The 17,329-nt window shown below is 46.9% G+C and overlaps 1 protein-coding gene across 1 annotated transcript in view; it reads left to right on the top strand.

Moving 5' to 3' along the window:
- Positions 1-17,329, top strand: part of DNAH7 (dynein axonemal heavy chain 7) — a 241,075-nt gene that overhangs the window by 17,702 nt on the left and 206,044 nt on the right. Inside the window, exons 6-9 of the mRNA XM_060257065.1 lie at positions 3,300-3,483; positions 8,536-8,715; positions 10,641-10,916; positions 15,884-16,011. Coding sequence (XP_060113048.1) covers positions 3,300-3,483; positions 8,536-8,715; positions 10,641-10,916; positions 15,884-16,011 — 768 coding nt within the window. The remainder of the gene's footprint in view (positions 1-3,299; positions 3,484-8,535; positions 8,716-10,640; positions 10,917-15,883; positions 16,012-17,329) is intronic.

Raw genomic sequence — 17,329 nt, 5'->3', positions numbered from 1 at the left:
AGAGTGTTGGACTGGATGGACCATTGGCCTGATCCAACATGGCTTCTCTTGAGTTCTTAAATGTGCTCCAAGGAAGAGTCTGGAGTTGCGATCTCTTGTGATCAAGATGGGGGAGTGGCGAAGTCCTCATTGCCCCGTGCACAATGGCCTCCACGTTTCTGCAGTCCCAGGGCAACAGCAACAAGAGGGTCGGCTAAACTTCTGAGCCACTGTACATAGCTGGCAATGCTCCCTCAGACCCGTGGAGTCCTATGAGACAAAATTCTACTTAGTGAGCTACTGGCATTAAAGTTGTGAGCTACTGCATAATTCAGTTTGCTCTGGGGCCAGTTTTCCTGAGCTGAGACAAAAACGTGTGAGCCGGAGGCTAAAAACCGTGAGCTTGGTCACACTAACTCAGCTTAGAAGGAACACCAGTAGCTGGTCAGCCACGTTCTGTGAGTCACAGCCAGCACAAGCCTGCCCCAGGTGAACGAACGTGGCTGGAAGTTGTTATTGCAACCTACCAGTGTTCTCAGTTATTTTGCCTATGTCCTGCAGGCTCCTTCTTCACCTCCGTAGGTCTGCCGCCACCGCTCCACCTTGTTCTCTCCCACTTCAGCTATAAATGCCTTTTTTTTCAAAGCACCTCTTGCGTTGTGCGTGCAGGCGAGCTCCTCGTCTCCTCATCCGGAGCGGTTCGTTTCACTGACGGCTGCGGCCAGTTGTCAGAGAGAAGAAGTCCCAAAGGGAACCTGTCAGTTCCTTTGCTTCGGTACCTTCTGAAGTCTCTAATGAACCGCCCCAAAAACCTCTCAGACTTCAAGGAATAAAGAAAAAGTTGCCTCGGCAGCAGTTTTTCCCTCGTGCTGATTCGCGAGAAAAGGATGAAAAAAGAGTTATGGCAAAGATAGCTCCAGAGAACAATGGGACTTGAGAGGATGAAAATGTTTTCTGCTGTATCAGAAAAATAAGGGCTTTGTTGCGGAGAACTCGTGGGAGCGATCCTGGGCAGGTCTTCTCAGAAGCAAGTCCTGTGTTATTCAGTGGAACTTACTCCCAGGAAAGAGTCCGTTAGGACTGCAGCCCTTCTGTGCCCCAGAGAATGGAGAATTAAACTTGGAAACACGCGGGTGGCGTACGGTTGTGTGTGCGAATGGGGGACTTGTTGATTGCTCCCCATGGTATCAACCAAGAGAAGTCACCCAGATCTTCTCAGATCATAAACATGTTATTGGATAGCTCAGTGAGGCAGACTGTACGCCCAAAGCTTAGTAAATGCTATGCTCTAGATTCTAAGTCTGAACATTTTTTCTGTGTTTGAGATCTCAAACAGAAGATGATTTAAATCAGCAAAGGCTGTTTCTCCTCTTAGGCTGTTCAGCAGAAAAACTGTTTCTGCAGAGCAACTCAAGACTCTAAATTCCAATTAGCTTGGCATGATCTGACACAGAGGCAATCTAGCAACACTCTGGTCCAGATCAGCAGTGTGGGCCAAAAAATCCACAGCTTATATAGGCTCTAGTGACCTCATACACACATCTTCTGGGTCCTTTGCTGTCAACAATTTTATGGCCAAATGTAAATAATTTTAGCTAACTCAAAATAATCATGGCTGCCGTTGTCCCTAGTTTACTTCAACCTCTCACCAACTTGGCTTCCTCCTTTCCATATAAGGATATTTGCCATATATGGAACTTCCTGCATGAAGAGGAAGCCTGAACTTTCACTCAGATACCCCATCTAGCCCTCATATAGAGACTCCATGGTGCTTAAAGACTGAGACCTCTAGTGGCCAAATTCCATAACCGCAGCAAAGATTAACAGTTTAGAGCTGCTGAGAGCAATTATATTGCTGCTTAGAGAAATATGAGTGCTTAATATTGCTGAAAAGCTAAGAACTCTTGTTGCCAATTTCATAAAGAGTATGTTTAAGATCATAAAGAATATGGTTAGGATCATAAAGAGGGCCAACCCAAAATAAATTCCGCCACACAGAGAAGCAATAGAAGAGGCCCAGGCCGGATCAGATCTCACTACTTGATGGGAAGACGCCATTAAGAACGTCTGGGGAGATGACTGAACTTGCTTACATGGATGTATACAGGGAAAGGCACACTGAGGTTCATGGAGGATAAGTCTGTCAGTGACAACTAGCCAGGGTGACTATGGGGGACCTCTGCATTCAGAAGCACAGAGCCCCTGACTCCCAGAGCCAGGAGGCAACATCATAGAATCATAGAGTTGGAAGGGACCTCCAGGGTAATCTAGCGCAACATTATCAGGGGAAGGCCTTGGCCTCTGTGCTGTTGTTGGACCTCCAGAGGAACTGGTTGGCCATTGTGTTAGGCAGGACGTTGGACTTGATGAACTATTGGCCTGATCCAGCAGAGCTCTTCTGATGTTCACATGAAGGTCTCTGCTTCTACGCCCTGTTGTTGGCTGTCCAGAGGAAATGATTGCCCAATGTGTGAGACAGGATGCTGGACTAGATAGATTATTGAGAGCCAGTTTGGTGTAGTGGTTCAGTACGTGGACTCTTATCTGGGAGAACTGGGTTTGATTCCCCCCTCCTCCACTTACAGCTGCTGGAATGGCCTTGGGTCAGCCAGAGCTCTGGCAGAGGTTGTCCTTGAAAGGGCAGCTGCTGTGAGAAGCCCTCTCAGCCCCACCCACCTCACAGAGTATCTGTTGTGGGGAGAGAAGATATAGGAGATTGTATGGCGCTCTGAGTCTCTGATTCAGAGAGAAGGGCGGGGTATAAATCTGGAATTTTTCCTCCTCCTCCTCCTCCTCCTCCTCCTCCTCCTCTTCTTCTTCTTCTTCTTCTTCTTCTTCTTCTTCTTCTTCTTCTTCTTCTTCTTCTTCTTCTTCTTCTTCTTCTTCTTCTTCTTCTTCTTCTTCTTCTTCTTCTTCTTCTTCTTCTTCTTCTTCTTCTTCTTCTTCTTCTTCTTCTTCTCTGATCCAGCAGGGCTCTTCTTAAGGTGGCAAATTCTGAAAGGTGATGTCAGGGTTACAACCAGAATCGAACATGGAAGTGATCAGACAGCCAGTGTAAAGACTGAAAAAAATGGGAGCGTATGCCCATAAATAGCCCATGGAAGTTGGCTCCCGTTAAAAGTTGCACAAACCCATTTTGAACCAGTTGAAACTTTCACGTTATCTTCAAGGGCAGCTTCCCGTAGAGCACATTATGATAATCCAACCCATGGTAGGGATTAACGTTTGGAAACTCTGCCCTACAATGTAGTCAGCTGTCAAAAATACCATTATGGATAAGGTCGTGTGCAGCGCGTCCAAATGTCTTGTGCTCTTTTCAGGTGGTTTCCAGCCGTACAGAATATCTACTACCAAGGCAATAAACGGAAGCAAGTGCCCACCAATGCCAGCAGCGCCCAATTAGAAGCGTTCTTTGACTGCGCTGCTGCCTTAATGACCCAACAACTGCAGAGTTTAGCTTTAGCTTCAATGCAGGACTTCACTGATCTCCTCGTCCAGCCTCCGGTAAGTAAAATTCATGGCGCAGTTGAAAATACAGGCTGCAGTTTCCCATGGGCCTCTTCCCTCAAGATAGGCTTCATTCTAGGAAGACAGGAATTACGTATATTTTGTAGGCTTGCAGCCTGTTTCTTTAGAGCAGGGGTGGCCTAACTGTGGCTCCTTCACGTATATTGTGTGGCTCTTGAAGCTCCCACAGCTTGGAGAAAAGGCATTTGTCTCTTTAAATCACTTCTCCAAGCCAAGTCAACTGGCAGCTTGGAAAATGCATTTAAAGTTGCTTTCTTTCCACCTCGCCTGCTCTCCATCTATTTCCTTCCTTCCTTCCTTCCTTCCTTCCTTCCTTCCTTCCTTCCTTCCTTCCTTCCTTCCTTCCTTCCTTCCTTCCTTCCTTCCTTCCTTCCTTCCTTCCTTCCTTCCTTCCTTCCTTCCTCAACTGACATTCATGTCTTGCGGCTCTCAAACATCTGACGTTCATGTCTCGATGCTCTCAAACATCTGACATTTATTCTGCGCGGCTCTTACGTTAAGCAAGTTTGGCCACCCCTGCTCTAGAGCTTGAGAGCATCCTGTGAAGCCGATGGGAAGTAAGTTCAGGACAGACAAAAGGAAATATTACGTTACCCAGGAACACCTTGTTTCTCTTCTTCTCTTTCCAGGTCTCTCCTCTGCAGCCTGGATTCAGTGATGGCCACAGGCATAAGAGCAAAATAAGAGCCCTGCTGGATTAGACCAACTGTCTGTCTAGTCCAACCTCCTGTCTCACGTAGCGGCCTACCTGTTCCTCTGGATGGCCCACAATAGGGCAGAGAGGCTGAGGCCTTCCCCTGGTGTTGCCTCCTGGCTCTGGGAGTCAGGGGATTAGTGCCTCTGAAGGTGGAGGTTCCCCTCAGTCTCCATGTCTAATAGCCATCGATCCACTTCTTCTCCGTGAATCTATCTATCCCCTTTGAAAGCTGTTAGTTCCTATGGTCACCACTACATCTTCCAGCAGGGAATTCCACATTTTAATCGCTTCCTGTGTGAAGAAGTATTTCCTGAGAACCAGTCTGGTGTCGTGGTTAAGTGCCCGGACTCTTATCTGGGAGAACCGGGTTTGATTCCCCACTCCTCCACTTGCAGCTGCTAGCATGACCTTGGGTCAGCTAGAGCTCTCTTATGTGGGAGAACTGGGTTTGATTCCCCACTCCTCCACTTGCATCTGCTGGAATGGCCTTGGGTCAGCCATAGCTCTGGCAGAGGTTGTCCTTGAAAGGGCAGCTGCTGTGAGAGTCCTCTCAGCCCCACCCACTTCACAGGGTGCCTGTTGTGGGGGGAGAAGTTATAGGAGATTGTATGGCGCTCTGAGTCTCTGATTCAGAGAGAAGGGTGGGGTATAAATCTGCAGTCTTCTTCTATTCTGAACATACCAGCCCTTAGTTTCATTGGGTGCCCTCTAGTTTGAGTAGTTTGGGAGAAGGAGAAAAATGTCTCTTTGTCAGCTCCTCACCCCATGCATAACGTTATAAACCTTCAATGATATTTCTGAGCAGTTGGGTTAAAATTGATAAGAGGAAGTACTTCTTCACCCAAAGGGTGATTAACACATGGAATTCACTGCCACAGGAGGTGGCGGCGGCTACAAGCATAGCCAGCTTCAAGAGGGGACTGGATAAACATCTGGAGCAGAGGTCCATCAATGACTATTAGCCACAGCTTATTGTTGGAACTCTCTGTCTGGGGTAGTGATGCTCTGTATTCTTGGTGCTTGGGGGGGCACAGTGGGAGAGCTTCTAGCCCCACTGGTGGACCTCCTGATGGCACTGGGTGTTTTTTGCCATTGTGTGACACAGAGTGTTGGACTGGATGGGCCTTTGGCCTGCTGCAACATGGCTTCTCTTATGTTCTTATCATGCGCCCCCTTAATCGTCTCTTTCCTGCACTGAAAAGTGCCAGACTCTTTAGCCTTTCCTCATAGGAAAGGTGCTCCACAGATAGCTGTAAAAGAAGATTAGGCATGTTGGATAGATCCATCAAGGGCTACTAGCATGGTCACTAAACGTGAGCCTCCATGTTCAGAGGCAGTGAACCTCTGAATACCAGTGACAGCAGCCAACACGAGGAGAAGACCTTGACTTCTATTCCCTGTTTCTTTCATCTTCCAGAGAAACTGGTTGGCCAGTATACAATACAACACAGGATGGTGGACTAGATAAACCACTGGGGGGGGGGGTCTTCTTCAGTTCTTATAACCCGGAACCTCCTCCCTTCCATGGCCTTCCGTTCCACCTCTTCCATGAGCCAGCCTTAATCATGCACACGTTCAACAGCCTTTCCTGACCTCCCATACCTGTTCCCATTTGCCGGATATCCCAACGGGTTTGGCCCAGGGGCAGCTGTTGCTGGCCACATGTTGGGATCGGGGTCATGCCCCCCCTCCCCCCCGTGGCTTGGGTAAGGCCAGGAGAAGGCCTGGCCCTGGACAGGGAAGCAGGGCCTTAACCAGGATTCTAAAAGTCGGGGGCCCCCTTTCCCATCCACTGCGGGGCTTGCCGCTTCTCAGAAGCTTTTTGGGGTAGGGGCAAAAGCTGGAGGCTCTAAAAGTGGCCAAGTCGAGGCAACCCTAAAACTTTGGAATTGAGAAGGGACTGCACCTTACGTGCAAGCAGGGGGGCTTCCTTCCACCTCCCCCCTTCCCCACCCCAGCACTTTGCAGCCAGCAGCTCCATCTGTCTCCCTCCCCTCCCTGGCCCATTCTAAGCACCTCCCGCTCCTCCGCCTCCCTCCTCTCTGCCTGCTGCTGCCGTCCCCTGTGCCCTGCTCAGCTCTCCCAGCTCCGGCTGCCGCTGGTGACGCTTCACCAGCTCAAGGAAAAACAAAGAAGTGAAAGAAACTTAACCCCCCAAAATGGAGTAAGAAACCTGAAAGGTTAATATGCCGTTAAAGGGCCAAACATTAAAAACAAACTGTAAAATGCATCATAAACCAACGTACACGTATTTGTTGTAGAAAGCTAAAGCCATTTAAGGGCCCATCATAAGCCTCTGTCCTATGTACAGTCATAAAGCCACAATGGGAATCCATTCAACATGACCTGACGCGTTTCGACCTAGATTGGTCTTCTTCAGAGGTCAGAAAGGTAAGTACACCTATTGGCTCATAATACAGAACAAAATAAAACAATGGAACAATGCTGGACCACAGGGAAATTTAGGGAAGTGACAAAGGCTTAGAGATATTCTTGAGGCCTCTTGTTCTATCGCCTGATGTCTTAATCGAGGGCATACCTATAGCATTCAGTGTTTTATTGTATGCCACATGGTTTTATGATTTTACATAGGATAGAGGCTTATGATGGGCCCTTAAATGGTTTTAGCTTTCTACAATAAATACATGTGTGTTGATTTATGATTTTTTTACATTTTGTTTTTATTTCTTACTCCAGTTTTTGGGTTAAGTTCTTGGGTTGAGCTTCACCAGCTCAAGGAAAAACAAAGAAGGGAAAGAAACTTAACCCAAAAAAATGGAGTAAGAAACTTGAAAGATTAATATGCTATTAAAGGGCCAAACGTTAAAAAACAAACTGTAAAATACATCATAAACCAACGTACACGCATTTATTGTGGAAAGCTAAAACCATTAAAGGGCCCATCATAAGTCTCTATCCTATGTACAATCATAAAGCCACAATGGGAACTCACTCAACTTGACCTGATGCGTTTTGATCTAGACGGGTCTTCTTCAGAGATCAGAAAGGTAAGTACACCTATTAGCTCATAATACAGAATACAATAAAACAATAGAACAATGCTGGACCACAAGGAAATTTAACGAAGTGACAAAGGATTAAAGATATTCTTGAGACCTCTTGTTTTACAGCCTTATGTCCTAATCATATTGCATCCAGTCTCTTATTGTATGCCACACGGTTCAGAATTGATCAAGGTAGATGTGAGGTCAGAGCCTATGTGCCAAAAGTGACTGTACTTAGGATACATAGGATAGAGGCTTATGATGGGCCCTTAAATGGTTTTAGCTTTCTACAATAAATACGTGTATGTTGGTTTATGATTTATTTTACAGTTTGTTTTTAATGTTTGGCCCTTTAATTGCATATTAACCTTTCAGGTTTCTTACTTCACCAGCTCAGCCATGGCAAAAAGAAAAAGCAGAGTGTGCACCGGAGGGACCCCTGGAATTTGGGGGGCCCACCTGGAAGTCAGGGGTCAGTGCCCCCACAGATCCCCCCGGTGGCTACAGCCCTGCAGGGAAGGCTTGCTAGAATCCAGCTAAACTAATTCTTCACTTGAAAAGCCCTGAGTGTATTTATTTATTTATATCCCATCTTTCTCCTCCACCAGGAGCAAAAGCTGCTCACATTGTTCTCCTCTCCTCCATTTTATCCTCACAACAACCCTGTGAGGCAGGTTAGGCTGAGAGTATGGGGCTAGAGCTAGGGGTGGCCGAACTTGCTTAAGAATAAATGTCAGAGGTTTGAGGGCTGCAAGACATGAATATCAGATGTTCGAGAGCTGCAAGGAAGGAAAGCAAATAGACAGGGGAGGGAGAGGTGGGAAGAAAGCAACTTTAAATGCACCCTCCAACCCATGGACTGGTTTGACTGGGAGAAGTGATTTAAAGGGAGAAGTGCCTTCTCCAAGCTGGCTGACGGGGTAGTGGAGGCTTTGAGAGTCGCACAGTGCGTGTGAAAGAGCCACACGTGGTTCTCGAGCCACAAGTTTGGCCACCCCTGGCCTAGAGCGAGGTCTCCCAGTGAACTTCCACGGCAGAGTGTGGATTCAAACCGGGGCTGTTGTGGGCAGTGGGGGTGTGTGTGTGGAAGTAAAGGAGATTGTAAGCCACTCTGAGACTCTTGAGAGATTCAGAGTATAGGGCGGGGTATAAATCCAATATCTTCTTTTAAAAAATCTTCCTTGTTCAACACTTTGACCTCTGCACTTCTTTGGCTCTGTACTGTTTCTGACACCTGTGGCATTATAAACCATCTCCTAACTTTGGGAATAGTGATCGTGTTGCTTTTTTTGCATGCTAGCTGACTATTTAATTGTCTTTTGCCAGAAGTCCGTTCGGGCCTACGAACACCCGGGGTTTATAATGAGGCTTATCCTTGACAATGACCGCATTAAGTTCGAACCGGAGTTTAGTGACTACGAAGCCATCTTTATGAACATTTTTAACGTTATGATAAAAGCCGTCCATCTGTTGCCAAGAGTAGAGACCAAACTTTATTCAAAGTGGGTAAGAAACTGCGTCGTAATATCGTTTTATCTTGACCTCCCGTATTTTGTCAACCTTGAGCTACGATCTGAAGGATCCGTTTCTTGGAATGATGGATTCTTGTGAACCATTAATGCTGTTTATCTGATGATTCTCTTCAAAATAATAATAAAAAACAGGGCTTTTTCTGTAGGAGGAACTCCTTTGCATATTAGGCCACACACCCCTGATGGAGCCAATCCTCTTGGAGCTTCCAGGGCTCTTAGTACAGGGCCTACTGTCAGCTCCAGGAGGATTGGCTACATCAGGGGTGTGTGGCCTAATATGCAAAGGGGTTCCTGCTACAAAAAAAGCCCTGATAAAAATAATCATTCAAGCCTTGCATGTGTAGTTCTAAGCAGAGTTACACCCCTCAAGGTCCATTGAAGTAAATGGATTGACATAGGAGGAAAGGCTAAAGAGTCTGGGATTTTTCAGTTCAGGAAAGAGACGATTAAAGGGGTGCATGATAAGAACATAAGAGAAGCCATGTTGGATCAGGCCAATGGCCCATCCAGTCCAACACTTTGTGTCACATAAGAACATAAGAGAAGCCCTGTTGGATCAGGCCAATGGCCCATCTAGTCCAACACTCTGTGTCACATAAGAACATAAGAGAAGCCATGTTGGATCAGGCCAAGGGCCCACCCTTTCCAACACTCTGTGTCACACAGTGGCCAAAACTCAGGGGTCATCAGGAGGTCCACCAGCAGGACCAGAACTCCAGAAGCCCTCCCACTGTTGCCCCCTAAGCACCAAGAAGACAGAGCATCATTGTCCTGGACAAAAGAACATGAGAGAAGCCACTCTGTGTCACACAATGGCCAAACCCCTCCCCCCACCAGTGCCATCAGGAGGTTCACAAGTGGGGCTAGAAGCCTTTCCACTTTGCCCCACCCCAAAGCACCAAGAATATAGAACATCACTGCCCCAGACAGTTCCAATTAAATGCTGTGGCTAATAGCCACTGATGGACCTCTGCTCCATATGTTTATCCAATCCCCTCTTGAAGCTGGCTATGCTTGTAGCCGCCACCACCTCCTGTGGCAGTGAATTCCACATGTTTATCACCCTTTGGGTGAAGAAGTACTTCCTTTTATCCATTCTAACCCGACTTCTCAGCAATTTCATCGAATGCCCACGAGTTCTTGTATTGTGAGAAAGGGAGAAAAGGACTTCTTTCTCTACTTTCTCAATCCCATCCAGGATTGCACAGTTATTTGGTTTGTGTGATTCAGACATTTCTGTGTGTTTTAGCTACAATTCAGTGTATAGTTATACATATTAAAAACTCCATAAAACAATGGGATTTAAGTGTTTCTTCCTTTGTGTGGGATTATGGCCATCTTCTTTGCAGGTTGTGCACGGGGTTGAACCAGATGGCCTGTATGGCCCCTTCCAACTCTATGATTCCATGTTAACACCTGTGCTTTGATCCATTTGGTTTTTGGTTTTTTTTAGAATTTTGGTTCTACAGCTCAAATCCTATTTCATTCATCCTGGATCATTGTTTAGTGTATGTCGACATATTGCATTGGCTCTCTGTATAATAGCTCTATCTATTGATGGGCGGCCGGACTGTAATAATACAGTTAGAATGATTTCGCACTAACCTTGTTCCGCGGCTGACTTTCCCTTTTCTCCAGAGCAAGTTCGCGATTTCGCACAAGCTGCTCCATGCCGCCATTTTTTTGTCGCGGCAACCTCTGATTTCATGCACGGCAATGTAAACCTGAAAAAACAGGTTTACGTTGGCGCGCATGAAATTGGGGGTTGCCGCGAAGGGAAATGGCGGCATGGAGCAGCTTGTGCGAAATCGCGATGCTTGCTCTGGAGAAAAGGGGAAGCCGGCCGCGGAACAAGATTAGTGCGAAATCATTCTAACTGTATTATTTTGCTCCTAAAAGCCCGACAGCAGGAACAAATCCATGAACCTGAAGCCCATCGTACTGCGTGAGGTTTTGGAGAAGCACAAGAAAACCGTCAAGGACGAGATCATCAAAGAAAGCCAGGCGCCCATGGAGCACCTCAAACTCTACGACAAATACTCTGATCTGATCACCAAGCAGGCAGAGCGAGATGTCGAGCAGTTCCTGTCAGAAGAGCACACCTTTGAAGAAGTGACGGGAGAAGTCGCGAGGTACCAGAACCTGAGGGACGAAATACAGTTTACTTCTAGAAAGGTAAGACCACTGGGGGATGTAGGGTTTTGGTTTATGGGCTCCGGTATGTTGAGAAAAGCAGAAGAGCTCGCCACAATTCTAAAATGGTTTTGCACCCTGGCCTGCCGTGTTCTTATGGGAACATCCATAATATAACAGGGGGAGGGCTTCTAGCGTGGACCTCCTGATGGCACCTGGGTTTTTTTGGGCACTGTGTGACACAGAGTGTTTGGACTGGATGGACCACTGGCCTGATCCAGCATGGCTCCTCTTATGTTCTTACATTTATCCAATAAGCTGGCCAGTAAGGCTTCAGCCCTTAGGTGGGCTGCTCACTAAATAATCTTGTCAGGGCCTAAGTTTGGGAATAGCTCCAGATTTGGTGATGAAGCCTGAGGGGGGTGGGTTTGGAAAGGGGGAGGGACCTCAATGGGGCATAATGCCCCAGAGTGCACCCTCAGAAGCTGCCATTTTCTCCTGGGGAACTGATCTCTGTTGTAATTAAGAGGAACTTCAGCAGAGCCCTGCTGGATCAGACCAGCGAGGGTCCATCTAGTCCAGCCTCCTGTCTCACATAGGGGCCAACCAGTTCCTCTGGAGGGCCAACAACAGGACACAGAGGCTGAGGCCTTCCTAAGAACATCAGAAGAGCCCTGCTGAATCAGACCAGTGGTCCATCTAGTCCACTATCCCATCTCACGCACTGGCCATCCAGTTCCTATGGAGGGCCAACAACAGGGCATATAGGCTGAGGCCTTCTTAAGAACATCAGAGGAGCCCTGCTGGATCAGACCAGTGGTCCATCTAGTCCAGCATCCTGTCTCACACACTGGCCAACCAGTTCCTCTGGCAGCCAATAACAGGGCAGAGAGGCTGAGGCCTTCCCCTGATGTTGCCCCTGACTTTGGGATCCCCTCAGTCCCCATGGCTGGCAGCCACCAATAGATCTCTCCATCAGATCTCTATAAGGATATCAGAAGAGCCCTGCTGGATCTGACCTGCTGGATCTGACCAGTGGTCCATCTTGTCCAGCATCCTGTCTCCCACAGTGGCCATCCAGTTCCTCTGGATGGTCAACAACAGAGCAGGCCTTCCCTCAATATTGCCTCCTGGCTCTGGGATTAGAGAATCAGTCCCTCTGAATGTGGAAGTTCCCCTCTGTCACCATGGCTAGTAGCTGCTGACAAATCTCTTCTCTGTGAATCCATATATAAGAACACAAGAGCCCTGCTGGATCAGGCCAGTGGTCCTCGTCACCCATGCATGCAGCTGCCCGCACTGCCTACAGAACCTTCTCGGACGGCATGGTGTGGTACTTGCACCTGGGAGCGCCTCATCTGGTGTGGTGCTTGCTGCTGGAAGTGCTGTGTACTACCAGCAAACCCTTCCCTGGTGGTGCTGAGCATGGCACGTTCAGGAGCTTAGGTGACTCTGATGGAGTGCTAGCGAGCAGTAGCAGAAGAAGATATTGGATTTATATCCTGCCCTCCACTCCGAATCTCAGAGTCTCAGAGCAGCTCACCATCACCTTTATCTTCCTCCCCCACAACAGACACACTGTGAGGTGCGTGGGGCTGAGAGGGCTCTCACAGCAGCTGCCCTTTCAAGGACAAATCCTACGAGAGCTATGGCTGACCCAAGGCCATTCCAGCAGGTGCAAGTGGAGGAGTGAGGAATCAAATCTGGTTCTCCCAGATAAGAGTCTGTGCACTTAACCACTACTGGCTCTTTCAAGGACAACTCCTGTGAGAGCTATGGCTGACCCAAGACCATTTAAGCAGCTGCAAGAGAAGGAGTGGGGAATCAAACCCGGTTCTTCCAGATAAGAGTCCGTGCACTAAACCAATGCACCAAACTGGCTCTTTCAAGGGCAACTCCTGCGAGAGCTATGGCTGACCCAAGGCCATCCCAGCAGCTGCAAGTAGAGGAGTGAGGAATCAAACCCAGTTCTCCCAGATAAGAGTCCGTGCACTAAACCACTGCACCAAACTGGCTCTTTCAAGGGCAACTCCTGCGAGAACTATGGCTGACCCCAGGCCATTCCAGCAGGTGCAAGTGGAGTAGTGGGGAATCAAACCTGGTTCTCCCAGATAAGAGTCTGCACACTTAACCACGACACCAAACTGGCTCTTGAGGGGGAAAAGGTGCATGGGGGTGGCAGAGAAAGAATGCAGCCCTGGGCCCTGCCCGACGTCTTGGACCCCTGGTATGCTGACGCTGGCTCTGAGTCTTCTGCCGCTGCTCTTTGTGTGCACAAATCTTGCATCCTCAGGCAGGCAGCAGCCAGAATTTCAGAGATGAGGAATGATAACTTGCTGTTTATCTTGGAAGAACTTTGAGTTTCACAGGAAGGCCATACTGATCTTCAGTAGAAGATTTTTTTTCTCTTTTCGTTTAAGAGCATAAGAGAAGCCATGTTGGATCAGGCCAATGACCCATCCAGTCCAACACTCTATGTCACACAGTGGCCAAAAAATCCCCAGGTGCCATCAGGAGGTCCACCAGTGGGGCTAGGACACTAGAAGCCCTCCCACTGTGCCCACCCCAGGCACCAAGAATACAGAGCATCACTGCCCCAGACAGAGTTCTAACGATAAGCTGTGGCTAATAGCCACTAATGGACCTCTGCTCTATATGCTTATCCAATCCCTTCCTGAAGCTGGCTATACTTGTAGCTGCCACCACCTCCTGTGGCAGTGAATTCCATGTGTTAATCACCCTTTGGGTGAAGAAGTACTTCCTTTTATCCATTCTAACTCGACTGCTCAGCCATTTCATTGAGTGCCCTTGAGTTCTTGTGAGAAAGGGAGAAAAATATTTCTTTCTCTTATACATATGCAGTCACATTTTGTTTATACATATGCAGTCACATTTTGGTTGACAAAAGCATAAAAATCAGAGAAAAGCCATCAATATCATCTAATAAATTGTAACTAATAACATTTTTCTGTCTATAAAGTTGTTGAATAAATCTTACCTTGTTATGTACAAATTACCTATACATTTTTTGTTTTGGTCTGGTCTACATACAATGACATTTTAATTCCCAACAATTCTAACATTTCTGATCTTGGGTCATCATAAGCATAAACATTTTAAACATACGTTGCTCAATTCTGTCTCTTATTCTTTCTGGACGTTATCATTTTATTCCTGTTTTAATCTTTAAAGCTTTCTGACCTAATTTTGATCAATATGTGCAAAAAATACATTCAATTTTCCTTGAAATTCGGATTCTGGTGTGTTGCGCAGGTAAGATGTTTAGCTTTGCCATTGTCATGTAATCAGTTAATTTGTTTTCCCAGTCAATTGATTCTGGGCATATTTTAGCTTTCCATTTAGATACAAATATCACTCTTGCCACTGTCACCATGTATTTAAATAGTTCGTTATGAATCCAGTAGCACTTCAGACATGAGCAAGATTTTTGAGGGGTATAAGCGTAGAGAAACATCGACTGAGGGGTGACATGATAGAGGTTTACAAGATTATGCATGGGATGGAGAAGGCAGAGAAAGAAGCCCTTTTCTCCCTTTCTCACAATACGAGAACTTGTGGACATTCAATGAAATTGCTGAATTGATTAGAACTGATTAGTCAGGTTAGAACTGATAAAAGGAAGTCCTTCTTCACCCAAAGGGTGATTAACACGTGGAATTCACTGCCACAGGAGATGGTGGCGGCTACAAGCATAGCCAGCTTCAAGAGGGGATTGGATAGAAATGTGGAGCAGAGGTCCATCAGTGGCTATTAGCCACAGCTTATCATTGGAATGCTCTGTCTGGGGCAGTGATGCTCTGTATTCTGGGTACTTGGGGGGGGGGGCACAGTGGGAGGGCTTTTAGTGCCCTGGCCCCACCCGTGGACCTCCTGATGGCACTTGGGGTGTTTTGGCCATTGTGACACAGAATGTTGGACTGGATGGACCATTGGCTTAATCCAGCATGGCTTCTCTTATGTTCTTAATTTCTTATCTTATAGTTCTCTGAGGCGCTCCTGGACTCCAACCAGGGCTTTTTTTGTAGCAGGAACTCCTTTGTATATTAGGCCACACCCCTCTTATGGAGCCAATCCTCCAAGAGCTTACAGGGCTCTTATTACAGGGCCTACTGAAAGATCTTGGAGGACTGGCTACATCAGGGGTGTGTGGCCTATTATGCAAAGGAGTTCCTGCTACAAAAAAAGCCCCGACTCCAACACAGCACACAGTGGGACCATCTTTATCCCCAACAGGGAACCTGACTGTAGCATCAGCAATTCTTCCATCTTCCTCCCCAGCCTCCCTTTCCTGTATTGAGCCCCAATTAGGTATACTTTTCATCTGTTTCTGAACTCTCCGTTTGAAGTAAGTCCTTGTAGATGGTTTCTGAAATATTTCCTGAACGTCTCCTACAGGTTTGAATAGGTAATTAGAATTTGAATAGGTAATTCCAAGCCCGTTGTGGTTATTCCAATATAAAGTATTATATTATATTGTGGTTATTCCAGTTTAAAGTATTCTATTGTGGTTATTCCAATATAAAGTAACGCATCCAATATAAAGTATTAATTTGATACTTCTTTCTGAACCTTGTGTTTTAGAAATCCAGATTAATTTTTTATTTATAATAATAATAATAATAATACTTTTTTTATTTGTATCCCGCCCTCCCTGCCGAAGCAGGCTCAGGGTGGGTGGGTGGAATGGGCAGAATTGTTTTGGATTAACATATGTGTAAATGAAAGCAAAGCAGTATTTAATACAATACAAAATTTAACCACCGGAGAGAATTGGATAGGCATAGAAGACACTTCCCAAACCAACTCATAGCTGCTATGCTAATTTTATTCCGTGTTCAGGTAAAGCAAAAGTAGAATTTCTGGCAAAATTACTGGAAATCTGGCATTTTCGAAAAGGCATTGCTCTGGTTTACTACACCATGTGTGGATAATGAAGTACGGTGTTAGCATCCACAATTTCCCCCCCTCAATGGCGCTTTGTGTTGCAGTGTATACGTCTAGGGATGTTTGAAATGCACTGCGACGAACTGGTCCGATCCCTGTCCAAGCGAGCTGACGCTCTTTGTAACAGAATCATCGCCAAAATGTTCAAAGATCATCAGGACCTAAATCAAAGGTAAATCTCTCTCTCTCTTTTTTTAGCTATTGGTAACTGTGGCCAGGGCTCATTTTGTAGCAGGAGCTCCTTTGCATATTAGGCCACACCCCCGTGATGTAGCCAGTCCTCCAAGAGCTTACAGTAGGCCCTGTACTAAGAGCCCTGTAAGCTCCAGAACGATTGGCTACATCAGAGGGGTGTGGCCTAATATGCAAAGAAGCTCCTGCTACAAAATGAGCCCTGACTGTGGCCATAATCTGGCTTTAATCATAGGGAACTGGATGCACATCCCTGTGCCGATTGAAAGGGCCGGGCTGGTGGATGCATGTGGCAGGGGGTCAGATCCAGACACTTGTGTGCACTGGCTGTGCTTTTGAAGGTTGCTTCCATACACAGTGGAGCAGTGCTGAAAACCAGAATGGTTGTTTCTTTCAGATATTTTCTGATTTGTTCTTATGTGGTCGTATGTCGGCTCATAGGGATTGGGTGCCATGCAAGGGGTTGGGTGCCACCCAACCTGAGAAGGTCAGGTTCAGTTACCCCATAGATTTGGGGGTAAAATGGAGGAGGGGAGGGCTTTTTTTATAGCAGGAATTCCTTTGCATATTAGGCCACACACCCCTGATGTAGCCAATCCTCCTGGAGCTTACAGTAGGCCCTGTAAGAAGAGCCCTGGAAGCTCATGGAGGATTGGCTGCATCAAGGAGGTGTGGCCTAATATGCAAAGGAGTTCCTGCTACAAAAAAAGCCCTGGAGGAGGGTACAATGCTCTGGGCTACTGGAAGCAGGGTGGGATAAAAATGTGGCAGAGAGGTGTATAGTCCCATCTCCAGTGGCCTGACCATTTCCCCTGCAAGCTCGGCTTTGTCCAAGGGATGACATTTACCTTCTGGGAGTTCTGACGTCTCCGAGTCCTGTCTCCAGCTCCTGTTGCTTCCCACCTCTTCAGTGCCTGGCGGAAGAAAAAAAAAATTGCCATTGGTGCAATTCTGGGCAGGGGTGGAATTCTAGCAGGAGCTCCTTTGCCTATTAGGCCACACCCCCTGATGTAGCCAATCCTCCAAGAGCTTACAAGGCTCCTTTTTTGTAAGCTCTTGAAGGATTGGTTACATCAGGGGTGTGTGGCTTAATATTGAAAGGAGCTCCTGCTAGAATTCCATCTTCCAGGAAAAAAACCGGAAGTGACATCACTCCGCTCTAGGAAGTGCTGAAAACTCTTTTCCAGAAATTCTTAGAGGGAGTTAACATCATTTCCAGATTTTTCCAGAAATGACATAATGCTGTCACACTGATGGTGCCCCCCCACCCCCCGATTGCTGGTTGCCAGACAATAGCT

The sequence above is a fragment of the Heteronotia binoei genome, chromosome 16, assembly GCF_032191835.1.
Source record: "Heteronotia binoei isolate CCM8104 ecotype False Entrance Well chromosome 16, APGP_CSIRO_Hbin_v1, whole genome shotgun sequence".
In the NCBI taxonomy this organism is placed as follows: Eukaryota; Metazoa; Chordata; class Lepidosauria; order Squamata; family Gekkonidae; genus Heteronotia; species Heteronotia binoei.
The sequence above is the reverse complement of the archived record's forward strand: the minus strand, read 5'-3'. Positions and strand labels throughout refer to the sequence as shown.